Here is a 16,648-nt window from a genome sequence, read left to right as displayed (position 1 = left end):
TCATGGGAAGCCTGAACAGGTCACTGAAAGACCAGCAGATTCACTACTATGAGTAATTTAGAGTCACCAGGTTGCTGCAAATGCCCTTTTTGACTGTGGAGTAAAACCAAAGTAGTTGAAGAAAACCCAAACTCTTCCAATTAGAACATGCAAACTGAACGATGTTCTGTGTTTTACCTGGAGAAATTCTTACTACAAGGCAAGAGTGATGAACACATGAACACCACAGCCCTTATTATCATTGTACAGCCCTTAGAATCAAGCAGTACACGACATAGTACTCATCTGTATGATGATCAGTTTGTATCTCAATTCACTCTCACAAAGATTTCAGTTTAGTGCAGCTCCCAAAACAAGACTGCCTCTACATGTTCGATGGACACTTGTCATTTTTAACTTTACAGAAAGACATTATTTCTTTCTTAATGTGTCAAGTATGGACATCAGCGTTTCCTGCCACACATATTCATGATTTTGTGTGTGTGTGTGTGTGTGTGTGTGTGTGTGTGTGTGTGTGTGTGTGTGTGTGTGTGTGTTACTATGAATTACAGCAGTAATAGTATGTATTTGCAGAAGAAATTGGTTCATGTGTTACATTTTAACATCGGCCCCAAATCACTGATGTAAGTTTTTGTGAAAGGACTCATTTTAATGATTCCACCTGGGTGTGTTTTCTCTCTGCCTGCTATCCAGGTGGCGCTGTACACTCGACAGAGGTTAAACATTCGCATCACTGCAAACTTCCTATTGGCTCTGGCTGCCAGTCTGGATGAAACCAAGTCGCATGTTCGCAGATATTTCTGTGCTGCCGTACAGCTGCCCTCTGACTGGCTGGAAGTGGTCAGAATCTACACAGCGGTGAGTTTCAGGGAATGTCTCCTGGTGGATTTCTATCCTGGTGCTTTGAGTTTGTATAAAGCATGTCATTGTCTGATTTCAGTGCTTCAAGCGCTCCCTGCCGTCGTGCCTGAAGAAGGCAATGGTGGACAAGTTCAAGCAATTCAGCGAGTATCAGCTGGCCAAATACAATACACGCAAACATCGCTGTAAACACAACCGGAACAAGCCCAAAGGAAAGGTACAGAGACCATCATGTGGTCCTTTGTTGCACAACTAGTCACAATTACTGTCAGATGATTAAATAGTAGGTTCACCAGCATTAAAACAGGTGCATTATGGTTCACACAGTTTACATTTGTCTGGTTTCTGTTGGTCAGATTATGAAATAACTCTTTGTTGTAAATTTATCTGTGATTCTTAGAAACCAAGTTCCCAACAGCTGAAACAGTGGGCGAACAAGCTGAGATCAGATGAAACCATTCTGAAGAAGTTTGTAAGTCAACATGCAGTCTCTTGTTATCTAAAATGTTAAAAAAAAGTCCTTTAAATGTGAGTCTCTTGTCAATATGATTTGTGTTTTTTTCAAAAAAATCCAGAAAAACAATGAAAAACCCATCAAATGATTTTTTTTCACTATATGTTTGTTTTTGTGTAAGCCAAACTAACACTTGTGTGTCTGTTTGTGTGTGTGTGCAGTTGCAGCTCGAGCAAAAAACAGGCAAAGTGGAGAAAAAGCAGAGCGAGTTCAGCCTGAAGAAGCTGATCAAGAGGCTTCACATCAAAGAACCAGCTGAATACGTTATGGCCATTCTGGGAAGAAAGTAAGACACACAAATACGTAAAAATGCATTATTGGTGTGAGGACACAACATGGATTCAGTATTTCTCAATCAGTTGAATTTTGGCTGGAACCTGCCTCAGTTTAATGTAGCAGACATTTAATATCTGCTCCATCTCCTCCACACTGTCATGCATGAAATGCTTTCCTCTGCGTTTTGTATTTCCAATAACAAAATTCAGTTCCTTTAGTTTTTGAAATTAATTGTGCTTTTCTCCCCAGGTATCCCAGTGATCAGAGAGCGTTCAGTCGCAGTGGATTAAAGGGTGAATGGGACCCGGACAAGGCCGGCCAGCGAATGAAGCTCCAGGAGCCACAGACGTGGGAACGGCTTGTCAGTCGTGAAGGCAACAAAGCTGCTACCTGGGAGAAGCTCATAGGTCTGTAGTGCAAATCCCAACCCTGTCAAGCTGACTGATAACATGACTGAGTATTACATCTCATTTAAAAAATTATTGACACTCAGGAACAAAAGTACTTTGAGTCTTTGCTGAAACCCTTCTTTCATCTTAATATGGATCTTTGATCTAAATAGTCTCATATTTAAGTTAAATATCCATAATTGGAGAAATGATACCTGTAAGCTGTTTACTGGATTACAATACAAGATATTACACACACACACACACACACACACACACACACACACACAAACATGCTTGCATGTGCAGTGATGATAATTTCTCTCCTGCACAGACAACAAGTCTCTTCCATTCATGGCCATGCTGAGGAACCTGAGGAACATGATCACTGCGGGCATCAGCGAGCAACATCACAACAAGATCCTGAAGAGGCTGACTGACAAGGTCTGACAGACAAGTGATAAATGCACTATGTATCGTTCACACACTCACACACCAGCATCGTTGCCTGTCACACATTGGCCTCATTTATCAGTCTTGCGTGAAAAAGGGGTGCAGATCCCGAGCACTGATCTCACCGTGAGATTTACAGAAGTTTAGTATCCGACCGATCTTAGTGTACGAATGAATGGGTGTTGATGAAATCAGTTGTCATTAACATGTCACGCCCTGAAATATTCGTGGTTCAGAGGCCTCGCCCACTGAGGGCATGGAGAGGAACAACCTTGGCAAAATGCGAAACTTTTCAGTTGTGGAATTTGATCCCTTCACATTGGAGGTGGCGGTAAAGAAGGACGAGCTCTTTGGAAGAATGAACACTGGAATTACAGGAGCCCAGAGAAACGCAGTCTGGAAGAAGATCACATTGGTCGTGAACACCGTCACCGCGGCCCAACGGCCACTGGATGAAGTTGGAATGAATTATAGGTCCGTCAATTTAACCCTGATTGTATTTTCTATTACAAATAGCACAGAGGTGACATTTGTATTGACTCAAACTTGTGTACACAACGTCAGACCTGTCGTGAGATTTGACCGTACTGTACGTTCTCGTCCAAATATGTAAATACCAATACTAGTGTGGAAATGGCCGTACGCTCAGTTTTCTATCGTACGTTCGTTTGATAAATGAGGGCCATGAGCGCAACTTCAATGTCTTATCTCAAAGACACTTTGACAGATAGACAGGGTGAAAAGGACTGTATGAAATCCTTTTTTGTGTGTTTTTCATTATTTGGCCAAATTCTGGTTCATTTTTTATTCAGTAATTTACTCTTACTCAGCCTTTTACATTGCAGTGGATGGTTTTGATGCAGTTTGCTTTTCATTGATTTTGATATGATTTTTTTCAAGTATGGTTACTTTCATGCTGAGCATGAAGACATGGTTCTTGTGTGGCTCTCTGAGGCTTTCTATAGTTCTCTACTTGCTCCTCCCCTCCCTATATGGAGTATTTGCAGCTGACACACACCGGCCTCGCAATGCACGCCAGGCAGTCGCACCAGAGCAGTGCAGTGTGTCTGCTGTGTTTGACAGGCATAATTCATTCATTCTTTCAATTCATTCATTCATTCATGGTCACCAGACAGCATGCTTCCACTGGTTTGAGCAAATTTATTTTTGGCCAAAATCCTTCCTGTATAAAATCTCTAATTTTGCTGCAGAAGTACTTTATACTATCTGGATCATGACAAAATGTGAATTGAACCTCCATCCTTGCCATTGGAAAACGATCCACCTTATCAACCGAGCCACAGCCACATCATGCTCTAATCCGCTGTACTTGTTTCTCTGGTGACTGAACTCCTAAGATGCAGTAAACTGAGTTGTTTTGACCTTTGTGCCTTTTTCAGAAAGCAGTCATGGAGAGCCGTCAGTTTCCTTTCAGATTCCTGGCTGCCTATAAAGTCATGTTGGAGCTTCTCCCAGTTGGTGAGATAGAAACTTCAAACTTCAAACTTTATTTATTTGTATAGCACTTTTCATGATAATAAAAACAATGCAAAGTGCTTAACAGTAAAAAAAAAGAAAAAAAAAAGAATAAAAGCGCACCATCAATAAGTGTACACCACATGCACATGCACATGCACACGCACACGCACACGCACACGCACACACACACACACACACACACACACACACACACACACACACACACACGCCCAATTTATGCCCAAAGCAAGGCAGAGGAGACATGGCATGGCACTAAGCATCATGGGAAAACACTACCAGTGGGGCCGTTGACACCAGGAGAAGGCGAAGGTCATTAGTACTGGGGCACCAGCGCTCAACCCCCAACCCCGTCAGACCAACGGGATCCCGCACACCAAGGTGTGGAGACCCCCAGGCCAGCCAGGACCAGAGGACTCGAGCGCAGCGACCCCAGCAGAGGACCAGGACCAACTCCCGGTGTGAAGGACCCCCCTGAGGAAACACTGGAGTTAAACAGATGTTAAAAAGACATGATACAAAGCTAAAAAAAAAAAAAAAATTAAAAAGTAAGATAAGATTATAAAATAGAAGATAAAATAAATTAAAAGTACATAGTAAAAATAGAATGAATAAATAGGATAAGTATATTAAAAATTAAAATGACCATATATCAAGTGTATCTGACTCATTCACGATTACATCAATAAATCTTGCATTTATTCCTTCTGGGGCTTGCATGGTGGATCCCAAATTCATCAGCATCACATTGTCAGTGTTGGGACTATACATGGAAAATATTTACCTCAATCATTTCAACCACATGTCATACAACAGGCCAGATGTCAATAGCTTTTTCAAGTCTTTTTCAGGACTTAAAAGGACATTTTTCATGTTATCAGCTTAAACAAATTTAGTTTTTACTTTGCATACACATCAGAGCCTGAACTTTTAAAAAGTATCTATTAAATTAAGTGAAAATGCACAAGAATCTCTATTCCTACTCAAGAAATTATTCCCACTGTGTAAAATGTGCTGACTGTTCATAAAAAGCACACAGATCATTAATATTTTTATGTGATTTACTTTCTGCCTGCTCTTGATTGTCGTTATTGCTATATCAGATCAAATATAAGGTCGCCCCGATCATTAGAAGGTTCATATTTTCGGTTCAGACTGAAAAACAGTCCACCATGGACTGATTTCAAGAAGCATAATTTTTCCATGGATTGGCAGGACAATATATAAAAACACCCCAACAAGGGAGGAGTTCAGTGATGGAAATAAGCGCATAGAGTAAAACTCGGACCGCTCACCTGGGACCGCTCAATTACAGCAAGCTGAGAAAAATTTAAATATGATTTTTACAAGTAGTTGAGTTTCATGTGATGAGTAAAAATAGCATTTCACTATTTAGTTTTATAAATTCTACTTCGTTAGCTACAAATGCTCAACAACCTACCTCAACTGAACACTGTTCTTTTAGCCTCTGCAACCCAGCCAGCAATGGCCGGCAATATGAAGATCCTGCGGGGCATCCTGAAGAAGATTCCTAAGAGCAGTCATTTCCGCCGTCTGCAGTGGGAAACGACGAAGAAAAGCAGGCTGAAGGTGGCGCTTGGTGTGCCTTTCGTCTATCGACTGTACCAGCAACAGAAGGCCCAGCTGAAGAAAGCAAGGTGTGTCCAGCATGATCAGTAACATCAGGCCGAAACGTTCCCAGTCTGGTGTTGTGTCTCCATCCCCGACTCCCAACAGCAAAGGTTCATATGAAGCAGTCTTTATCATCATGTTTCCCCATTCTTTAGGCTGCAGGACTTTGGAGGTTTTCCAGTGTCTAAGAATAATAGCAGCCACTGAAACCCCAACCATAACATTTTCCTTTTGACGTGTTAGCTGTCTGTCCTTTATCAGCCAATAAACACAGTCTGGGGCTGAGTGGCACAGTTCTTCCCTACGAGACACCCAGCACACAAACAACAACCGTCCAGAAACATTTGACAATTGGTTCCATCCCACAGACAGTGGATCAGAGTTCAGTCATCATTTTAACATTTTCAACACGAGTTATAAATAAAGTCCCACAGGAGTCTATTGTGTGAGTTTTCTTTTACATTCCCTGAAGAATTAGCACTACGGTAGTTGAAAGAAAATGAAATACAATTTTGATTCTGTGTGTTGAATTCGCTCCATATGTCTACTCGCAGGGAGAAGGTGTTCACCGTGGCTCTGCTGGACCGTTACCGTAAAGCTCTGGAGACAGCGGTTCAGATCTCCTGCCGTTACAACCTGCCCCCGCTCCCTGGACGGACAGTCATCCTTCTCTCCTCAGGAATGTATCAGTTTCCGAGCTGGCTTGAAAAACAAGACTTCTGCCTTCCTCCAGACCCAGAGCAAAAAGACAAAAAGGACAATGAGGGCCGTTACAACAATAGACGGAAAACCGTTGAACAGAAAGACACTCTCAGGCCCTCGGTGAGTGATTGTGCTGTTTCTCTTTTGTCTCAAACCAACGAAATGATTCAACTTGCCTCATGCTGATACCCTCACAGTTGGAGGAGGTGGCTGCTTTGGTTGCACTGTTGATCAGGAGCAGTGCAGAAGATTGTCAGCTTTGCTTAGTGGATTCCGGTCACTGTGAAGAAGTGGAGCTGAAGTCTGATGTCCTTTTGGATAACGTGAGAACTGTGGTCAAGCAAATGAAGGTCAGGCTCTGTCTCTGTCACCATCTTTGAGTTTTAAAACTGTAAACAAACTTCTCGCACCACAACCACTTACACAAAAAACAAACAATAACGAACAATGTGATGCATTCTTGGATACATTCATATCCAAGATTGATAACATTCGTTCTGCTCTCCTGCCCTCTAGTTCTCCTAACTCCACACCTGCCACTCCAGCTTCCAAATTTTCCCAGTTTTTCCCTGTCACAGACAGACAGGTGGAGGACGTCATCCGCAAGATGAGGCCCTCCACCTGTCACCTGGATCCACTTCCCACATCCCTGATCAAATCCCATGTTTCCACACTGAGCCCCCTAATCACAACTATCATCAATCACTCCCTGCAACACGGTCACCTGCCACAGTCATTGAAAAATGCAATAATTAAACCACTTCTCAAAAAACCCTCCCTTGACCCTGAAAAAACATCTAATTACTGGCCCATTTCCAATCTTCCCTTCCTGTCAAAAATCATTGAAAAGGTAGTCTCCTCTCAAATTCACACACATCTCCAGTCCTCCCATCTGTACGACAAATTCCAATCCGGTTTCCGTTCAGCTCACAGCACTGAGACAGCTCTGGTCAGGGTCACCAACGATTTGCTGGTGGCCTCTGACCAGGGCTCTCCATCACTCCTGTTACTCCTGGACCTCTAAGCCGCCTTCGACACTGTTGACCACTCCATCCTCCTCCACAGACTCCAGCATTTCATTGGTCTTTCAGATACAGTGCTCCAGTGGTTCCGGTCCTACCTGACTGGTCGGGCTGAGTAAGTCGCCCTTGGGGAAGCCAGGTCGAGGTCCGACGCTGTCACCTGTGGGGTTCCCCAGGGGTCAGTGCTGGGGCCTAGCCTGTTCTCCATCTACATGCTCCCTTTGGGCCACACCATCAGCAGGCATGGAGTCTCCTACCATTGCTATGCTGATGATACTCAGCTCTATGTCAGGCTGGACCGGACCTCCTCCCTTGCTATCCAATCACTCACCGCCTGCCTGGAGGAGACTAAAGCATGGATGAATGACAATTTTCTCCAGCTCAACAGCTCCAAAACTGAATTTCTATTAATTGGAACTCCACATCAACTTAAGTCCTCCCCTTTCACAGTCCTATCATTTGCCAGCCACAAAATCAACCCAACAACTGCCGTTACCAACCTGGGTGTCCGCTTTGACCCCACCCTCTCCTTTGACCTCCATATCCAACACATCTGTAAGACCTCATTTTTTCACCTCCGGAACATCTCCAAACTACGCCCCGTCCTCTCCCTCCCCGTTGCTGAGAAGCTGGTCCATGCTTTTGTCTCCTCCAGGCTGGACTACTGCAATGCACTCCTCATCGGGATCTCTGGAAGAAGCCTACAACGGCTTCAGTCGATCCAGAACTGTGCTGCCAGGATCCTGATGAGGGTGCCAAAAAGACACCATATCACTCCCATTCTCCATAACCTTCACTGGCTCCCGATAAGGTTCAGGCTGGAATACAAAATCTGCCTCCTGACCCATCAGTGTGTCTATGGTAGTGCACCAGTGTACCTAAAAGAACTTCTCTCCCCACACGACCCGACCAGACGCCTCCGCTCCGCCGACATCAACTTGCTAAAGGTCCCCAAAACCAAACTGTGTTCCATGGGGGACAGGGCTTTTCAGGCTGCAGCACCCCGACTGTGGAATGCCCTACCTGCCCACCTGAGGGCACCACAGTCGGTGGACTTATTTAAATCTTGCTTAAAAATGTTTTTGTTTGTGAAAGCGTTTGAATGATTTTACTGTACTTTGTTGTATTTTATGACGTGCAAAAGTATGAGAGTTTTTTATTGATTTAGCCTGTATCTGTTACTTTTAATTGTCACTGTTGTTTTTAAATTCCATTGTAGCACTTTGAGATTTGTTTTACAAATGTAAAGTGCATGATAAATAAAATTCATTATTATTATTATTATTATCTCTTGATTTATGCGCTCACAGGTAAACTTTTAAGTTGTTTGACCATTTTGTAAAACATTAACTTGATCGGCCTGTTAATGGATCATGTCCGTTCTGACACAGGAAATCCAGGAGATGTCTTTCGAAGGTAGGGACAGCATCAGCTTCAACAGACTGTTCTCAAAGGAAAATAAGGTATAGTTATTTGTGTAACATTTTGTAATTTTTTTTTCCTTTGTGATGACATAAGATGGATTTTTTCCTCCACTGCTGCTTTGTTGTAGTTGCAAATTTAATATTCATTATTTCTATATTAGTTATCTTATTATGTATATATATGTGTGTGTGTGTGTGTGTGTGTGTGTGTGTGTGTGGAGAGAAAGATTTAGAAAAAAATCACTAACAATAAATGCAAACTTGGGACTGTGTGGACTGCTTTACAAGAGACTATCAGCCTGAAATCATTCATTCCAGGTGGACAACATCATCGTACTTGCTGAGCACTGGTTCAGTGACGAAGCCGAGTGGGAAATCGAGAGCTACAGGGCCAATGTGAACAGCAAAACCGTGATCATGCAGATTTACCTTGCAGAAAGGTAATGTTTTGTTTTTCTGATGTACCGTACACAGTGGGGCAAAAAAGGCTGGCAGTGTTGAAGAAACCAGTTTTTGGAAATAATCGTCTATCTGTTGTGTTTGGAATGCGCCTGGAATGCGCGGGTGTGGAAACCAGCGCTCCCGCCAATGCGGAAGTGAACTAACCCCGCCCGCCACTCACGGTGTAGACGGACAAAGCAAGCGCTCCCGCCGCCGCCCCTCGCCACCGGCCAACACCGGATCATACCCCTCCATTTGGAGTGTGCCTCGGGAGAATCTCCGTTTGGAGGGGTGAATAGCCCCCTTGGCCCTACCCCTACGTCATAATGACAATTGGGACACTCCTACCCCTCCACGTGAACGCGCAAAACGGAGGGGTAGGGCCAAGGGGGAGGGCTAAGGGGTGAAATGGGATTCAGCGTTAGTAATGTCAAAATACACTGATGACTGCTTAACTTGATTGCAGATCCTTTAAATAAAGGATGGATTTGTTCATCTACTTTCTGATTGAAACTTACACACTCAATGCTTGTGTTTCTATTTCTAGAAACTACGACCCCAAAATTCGCCCTGGAGGTAACACTGTGACGCTGGTTGGTTTTAATGAGCAAATCCTGAGGTAAAGTGGACAAATTTCATCAGTTTCATTTTCGATGATGAGATTTTTTTGGAAATTATTTTCATGTTGTCATGGTGTGGCAAGTCTTTAATCTCTGCTCTGCTAACGGCTACTTTAGCAACATCATCAGGAATCTGTTGTACATATATGGGAGGTTGAGATGTTTGGAAAACACCTTCTTTACTTCCTGGCCAAAAGTGGATTGAGTGTTTGACTGTGTGACTAGATTTGTGTCGGAGCGGGGATCCTCCAGGCTGCTGGAACATGTGGAGCATCTGGACAGATTGTACAACATCAAACCAGCAGAGGGCGCTAAAGGCACTCCGGCCACCAAGGATGTTGTAACGATTCCACCCAGTCCAAAGCTGAGGTAATACTTTCTTCAAAGAAGATATACAAAACTTAGGATGTGTCCATCTCGTTGGTTAGCTGGCTGACTTCAAGACTCACATGTGCAGCAGTAGTGATCATCATCAGTGTATTGATACACTTTTCTTAATTGTGGGTCACAGGTTGTGTAACCTGGGCTCATTTGTTGGTTTCCAGGTGGAAAGGTGTGCGGGTGTTCATCTCCTCCACCTTCAGGGACATGCACTCTGAGCGAGACGTCTTGGTGCAGAGCGTCTTTCCAGAGCTTCGCCGCCGTGCCGCACCACACTGCCTTTACCTGCAGGAGGTGGAACTGCGCTGGGGTGTGACGGAGGAGGAGTCGGAGCGGGCCACCGAGCTGTGCCTGTCGGAGGTGTGTCGCAGCCAGATCCTGGTGGGAATCCTGGGAGAGAGGTACGGCCAGGTGCCCGATCGGCCTGCCCTTCCTGATCTGCCGCAGTACAGCTGGGTAAGACTTCTGAAAAATAGTTAAAGCAGTATTAAGTGGAGCTGTGTGCGAACCCCACTGCGACCCTAATCTATAATTCTGTTAGTTTGACTCAATCTCACTCAGAAAATGTGTTTTATAAAGGTTGAACATGAAATTGTACTGAGCGATGTTGTCATAATGCACTGCTCAAAGCAGGTAGTGTGACCGAGTGGTCCAAGGCGCTTGATTCAGGTTCCAGTCTCTCAGGAGGCGTGGGTTCAAATCCCGCCACTGTCAGTTTTGAAGCCTTTCCAGGCTTCTCTGACACTGAGTCAGCCAAGGTGTGTTGGGGAAACGGCAAAGCCCAGTCGACTTCAAACCTGGCAGCACCTGTGGAACTTGTCTGCTGCTTCAACAATGGCACGAGACTCTTGGGTGCTTGAATTTCCATGAAAAGTCAACATGAACTTTGGGATATCTGGGCCGGGTAAGATGGCCTGAAAGCAGGCTGATCAGAGCGGAGTCTCCACCTTTGAACAAGTCCTGGAGCAGAGCAGATCACAGACAGCTCAGCTGCCCCGCGACAAGTGAGTTAATAGTGCTGAAATGAGACTACTTGATCTAGATTTCAGTGGTGGAGTAAAATTGTGTTTTCTTTTTGACCTTGATGAAAAAACAGTCTGCAGCTTTCATAAGAATAGAGTATTCACAGCTGACATCACGCACCCGGCCTCGCAATGCACGTCGGGTAGTCGCCGCCATGTTGGAGTGAGAACAAACATTCAGGCGCATGACGCTCTTTCACTACTCCAGAGGATTATGCGGCTAATTTTGGCCAGAGGAGAGCGTGAATAGATGGAAAATGGCCACAAAATGGTAAGGACATAAAATATGTTGTGTTTGGTGTGAAAAGCTTTGAGATTTGGTGAAGAAGTGTGTGGGAAACATGATCTGAGGTGCTGGCTGTGAAATGTGAAGATCTGTTTTGGGTTTGTTTTGCCGCTGACGGGAGGCGGTCGGCTCAGAGAATATTCTGTTATCATCTTAAAGTGTAGATTTTCTAGTTTCATATGAGACCCAACACGTTGCAGTGGAGCAAACGGCTCTCTGGTTCTGTAGCGTTTTGTGTCTGGAGGTGCGGGTGAGGGGGGCGTGTCGAATTGTTGCATCTGGATTTTAAAGTTGTTATAAAACAAACACTCGGTCGTCAAAGTGCAGCTGGAGCCTTCAGTTAGTGAGATTAAGGCTTCTTGTTTGAGACACAGTTGAAAGAAATCATCCTCACAGCATTTTAGTCACTTTTTACACTCGTTGAAGTGGAGCAGACGGCTGCTGGACCCGGTACAGGGTCCATCGGGCCGAACGGGTTCAATGACTTCCATGATGAACAAGTCCATTTTAGCCTGGAGATAACTCTGACATTTAAAGCGGACCTATTATGCTATTTTTCAGTCACGTCATGCAGGTCACAGAAGCCCAAAAACATAGTATATAAGTTTATTTGAACCAAATTCATCCTATGTTCGGAGTTTGAGCATTCTAAAAAGTGGCTCTCAGGAGCCCTCTTGTTTTTCACAGCGTACTTTACGGGATGCACTTGGATGCATCTGGCCACGCCGACTCTCTCCCATGGGGGGGTGTCACAGTCAGAGGCACGTCTCCTCGACCGTTTCAGCTTAAGTTTCAGTTTCATTTTGAAAAATATGGTGTAGCGAGAGACAAGGAGGACAAACACAGTTTTCAAATTTGAACACATACTACTATACCACCTAACCACCTATCCGGGGGCCCCGAAGGCTGGATCCTCTTCCAGGGGGTGGGAGTGGTGTTCCTCTTGTTGACGTCATCAAGAGGAAGATTTCAGAATCACATGTTTGAGTGTATATTTTCTTAAAAGTGGAGAGCGCAATTGAGGGAGGCGACTGAATTTTTCACTTCTGGGGGATCTGGCTCTGGAAGGTAATATGACTCTAAAGACACCTTTTTAAAGTGAATTTTGCATAATATGACTCCTTTAAGTTAGCAGATCTACACACTGTAGACTTTACAAGAACGTTGTCCGTGTTGCAGATTCGATACTGTCCCGATGCTCCCACAAAGCCGGAAACAAAATACTTGTAGGAATCCAGGTTTTTGTACGCCTTCATCGCTGCTTTTGTGTGCGCCGAAGAACTGTCGATTAGATAACAGTAAATGTCGGCGTACTCCAGATCGGGGAGTTCTTGAGTCTCAGCCGTGCATGGCTGGAACAGGCGGTTGGCTTCAAGTACAGATCATGCTGCAAGCCTGAAATCCGCATTTTCTCCCGGTATCGGTCTTTGTGTGTTACGTCAAGGTTGTCCACTTGATCTGACATCACAATCTGATTGGTTCCTTAAGAGCGGTCCACGCCTTACGATTGGTTGGAGTTTTTAAAGTCCTGTGGCCGCTACTGTTGTTTTAAAATCGTTTCCGCACCTTTTTCCACACACATAATGTATTGACTTCTCCCAGGGGGAAGGAGCGTTTCACTCAGTATGACAAAAAGTGCTTTTGGACAACATCGCCTACCCTATCTTTAAAGAACACCGCCTCACTGCACGCGTATCACTGGTTGTTTTCACTCCAATATGGCGGCGGTCCCTCGGTTGCCAAATCCCGGGCCACGTGACTGCAAATACTCTACACCAAATAATTTGCAATTCAAACAGTTCTATTGGCAAATTCTGTAAAATTATATTAAGGCATCCTTATGGCCATTAGTTTTAATTATGAAGACATCATTTTATGCAGAGTGCTACAGACAGAGCTTCTACCTCTTTTATCCATTTTTGACAACAAGAGGATCAGTCAAAAACATATTTCATCATTTAAAATCCACCAGAATACAGGAAATCCATCAAAATTTTTTGAATTTTCTTGGAGGAGGACGTCCGTTATTTTAACAGAAATAAAGATTTCTGTCAAATGAAAATTTTTTCTTGAACTCCTGAGCTAAAGAGAAGTTAAATAAAACACAGCCAGTAGGATATTCTCACCTGGGCATTCTTCAGGTCTCTGAACTGAATGACATGCCTTTTTTTTACTTTCATTTGACATAAAATTGTTTTATTCAAGTGAGTTTCCTTGAATTTTCTCTCTGTGTGCAGCTGGCCACGGCGCCGGAGGGGTTGTCTGTCACTGAGATGGAGATCCGTCAGTTCCAGTCTCTCTACCCGGGTGTTGCACATGAGCGGATGTTCTGCTACTTCAGAGACCCAGAAATCATCAAGTATGCACTTTGAATGAGCTTATTTGTAGTTTGAGTTCCATGAGTTTATCCTGTTACAGTTCAGTACATAACAAGAACTGATATTGAGTGCTTCATTCAGTATTTGTCCTGTTTTGCCAGATCAGTTCCTGTTGCTTGGAGATCTCATTTTACCCCTGAATCAAACGATGCTGAGCAGAAAATGACCACTTTGAAGAACGCACTCAGAGACAGCAATGTGAAGGTCACTGAAAAGTGAGTTTTCTCAGTCATGTACGTTGTAAAATCAAATGCCATGTTTTAGAATACATCACATTTTTGGTTTTATACTTGAATAAATGAATAACTTGCATTATAAAATGAACCATGACGGCATGATGGGAGCATTTTGCTGAATTGTCTTGTGTGCTGATCACAGTTACTCCTGTGAGTGGGGAGGCGTCGTGGACGGGAAACCACATCTGACAAAACTGGATGAGTTTGGCAAAGCCGTTCTGGAGGATCTTTGGACGGCTGTCAAGAAGCTGTTTGTGGATGTGAGTCACTCTGAACATGTACTGATGAGAATCCTTCAAAATAATCAAAAGTCGTACCATTTAGCTTTTTTTTTGTTCTATTCCAGTTTCTGCCTCAAATATTGGCAAACAGTTGTTAATGTCAAGAACAGTGCAATATGAACTATTGTTTGGTATTTAATTAATCGCAGCTCTTTAAAGTCCACTGAGCCATTTGTTCTTCATCGCAGGCGTCTGAGGAGCGTGAGGAGGCAGCAGAGGTTAATGAGCAGGAGGTCCACCAGGGGGCGCTACAGAGGCAGTTCTTTGGCAGGTCCAAGCTGCTGTCAGCTGCTGTGGAGATGGTGGAGCAGCTGCAGACCAAGGGGCACATGATGGTGGTGGAAGGAGGAGCTGGAGAGGGCAAAACTCTCTTCATGGTAAATCTATCAGAAGATTAAACATGAAAAATTGAAAATTGATCGACTTGGCTTCAGAAAGGTTCACTGTCACTTCTGCTAAAAGTGACCACTGCCTAAACCTTTACTCTCCTACAGGCTGGTCTGGCAGAAGCCCTCCGGACTGGACAGAAGTCCAGGAGAAACCTCGTCTGCCGAGTCGTCTACTACTCGACGGCTGCCAGCCAGTCGGCACGCTCCGGGGAAAACCTTGTTGGGTGCCTCGTTCAGTTGCTGAGAAAGATTAAAGACACACAGGAGGAATCACCTCTTCCTCGCTCGTATAAGTAAGTGACTGTCGTCTGATTTTTCATCACATTTTGTTTCCTTCTGTGTTGACGTGATGAGTTTTCTCTCTTTCGTCTCAGAGACTTGCTGACAGAGTTTCACTCCACCTTGACCACCATGACGATGACAACTCCTCTGGTGCTGCTGATTGACGGAGTAGACCTGATCAGAGACGGCAGAGGTCAGCTGAGCTGTGATTGGCTCCCTCCAAAGCTTCCAAAGGTCAGTGGATTGCATCTGCAACTCATCACTGATGCTCATGAACATCAAATAACAGAAGTGAACATGTCTTAAAGGTCTAATACACGATTTTCTCGAAAAGACGAAGCCCCACGTCTGTTACTCACTTTTTGAACAACGCGCATGCGCCAGACCATCCGCCCAGCTCTCTTGCTTCTCCCAGGAAACGCGGAAGTGTACGAGCGCGATCTCCTCTTCTCCGGCGTGCACGGCTATGTTTACAGTTTCTGCGATCCGCCTCGCTCATAAATAAAGCTTTTTTTTCCGAAACAGTTACAGTTTCATTATGTCAGACTCGCCATCGGTAAGTACTAGCTCAGAAGCTCACCGGCTACATAAACACTCTGAATGCACATGCGCAAAAGGGAGAAGCTGATTGGGCGCAAGCACGTAGAACCGCCTTACGAAAGCAGCTCGTCAGAATGATTGACAAACAGACCCACCAATTATTTAGGTGATCCACCCGGAAATCAAAATGTTGTATTACACCTTTAAAGGCGTTGAGTAAGTCTTAAATTCATGGTGTGTTCTGCTCGTCATCAGACGTTTTTGCCACTCAGGTTGTCTTTTGTTCTTCAGGGTGTGTGTTTGGTTGTGAGCATGACCTCCAAAGCGCCTCTGTTACAAACGCTGGTCAAGAAAACAGGCACAGTCCTGTTTTCCCTGGGACCGCTCACCGTGCCGGACCGCAGGGAAATCGTTAAAAAGGAGCTGGACGCCTTCGGGAAGAAACTCAGTGACTCTGCGTTCAACAGCCAGGTTTTCTTCTTACTTTTCTACTGCAGGCACCATATCTGTGTAACGTCTGTGCTTTTTATTGTGTTAAACTTGTACTGGTTCACCTTTTCAGCTCCAGACGCTGATCATGAAGAAGGGGGCTTTGAGTCCTCTCTACCTGCACCTGGCCTGTGAAGACCTGAGGAACTTTGCCTCCTTCGACAGGGTTGGTGCCGTGATGCTTTTCAGCCACCTCTGCAGTAGTTTAGATGATTATTTGAGTGAAAAACATTGATTCAGAATGGGGGGGCATTCAGGATGTTACATTACCTGTTTGATTATTCATCTTTTTAAATAACTGTTACATTAAATGTGTTGTTGTCTGTCTTTGTGTCTCAGTTGAAGGAGAATGTTCTGGGTATCCCAGGGTCTCTGAGCCAGCTGGTGCAGTACAGCCTGGAGAGACTCTGCTCACACTACAGAGACATGCAGGGACTCCGCTGGGCGCTGGCAGTGCTCACTGTCAGCACCACTGGTAAGATTAGTCACTGTGAGGGAATCCAGTGACTGTGAGGTTATTAATAGGACAATGA

At 44.4% G+C, this 16,648-nt stretch overlaps 1 protein-coding gene across 2 annotated transcripts in view; it reads left to right on the top strand.

Moving 5' to 3' along the window:
• Window positions 1-16,648, top strand: part of LOC115404927 (telomerase protein component 1-like) — a 59,997-nt gene that overhangs the window by 10,156 nt on the left and 33,193 nt on the right. For both annotated transcript variants that reach the window (XM_030114285.1, XM_030114284.1), the window contains exons 5-28: window positions 694-858; window positions 941-1,078; window positions 1,262-1,333; window positions 1,537-1,661; window positions 1,901-2,058; window positions 2,375-2,484; window positions 3,894-3,972; window positions 5,456-5,648; window positions 6,177-6,444; window positions 6,522-6,674; window positions 8,738-8,809; window positions 9,089-9,210; window positions 9,759-9,830; window positions 10,057-10,200; window positions 10,377-10,668; window positions 13,758-13,879; window positions 14,000-14,113; window positions 14,277-14,394; window positions 14,604-14,792; window positions 14,910-15,097; window positions 15,179-15,320; window positions 15,918-16,097; window positions 16,189-16,281; window positions 16,455-16,590. In XM_030114285.1, the coding sequence (XP_029970145.1) occupies window positions 694-858; window positions 941-1,078; window positions 1,262-1,333; window positions 1,537-1,661; window positions 1,901-2,058; window positions 2,375-2,484; window positions 3,894-3,972; window positions 5,456-5,648; window positions 6,177-6,444; window positions 6,522-6,674; window positions 8,738-8,809; window positions 9,089-9,210; window positions 9,759-9,830; window positions 10,057-10,200; window positions 10,377-10,668; window positions 13,758-13,879; window positions 14,000-14,113; window positions 14,277-14,394; window positions 14,604-14,792; window positions 14,910-15,097; window positions 15,179-15,320; window positions 15,918-16,097; window positions 16,189-16,281; window positions 16,455-16,590 (3,445 nt within the window). The remainder of the gene's footprint in view (window positions 1-693; window positions 859-940; window positions 1,079-1,261; window positions 1,334-1,536; window positions 1,662-1,900; window positions 2,059-2,374; window positions 2,485-3,893; window positions 3,973-5,455; window positions 5,649-6,176; window positions 6,445-6,521; window positions 6,675-8,737; window positions 8,810-9,088; window positions 9,211-9,758; window positions 9,831-10,056; window positions 10,201-10,376; window positions 10,669-13,757; window positions 13,880-13,999; window positions 14,114-14,276; window positions 14,395-14,603; window positions 14,793-14,909; window positions 15,098-15,178; window positions 15,321-15,917; window positions 16,098-16,188; window positions 16,282-16,454; window positions 16,591-16,648) is intronic.

The sequence above is a fragment of the Salarias fasciatus genome, chromosome 18 (genome assembly GCF_902148845.1).
Source record: "Salarias fasciatus chromosome 18, fSalaFa1.1, whole genome shotgun sequence".
Classification (NCBI taxonomy): domain Eukaryota; kingdom Metazoa; phylum Chordata; class Actinopteri; order Blenniiformes; family Blenniidae; genus Salarias; species Salarias fasciatus.
Note: the sequence above shows the minus strand (reverse complement) of the source record. Positions and strands in the feature narration are given on the sequence as shown.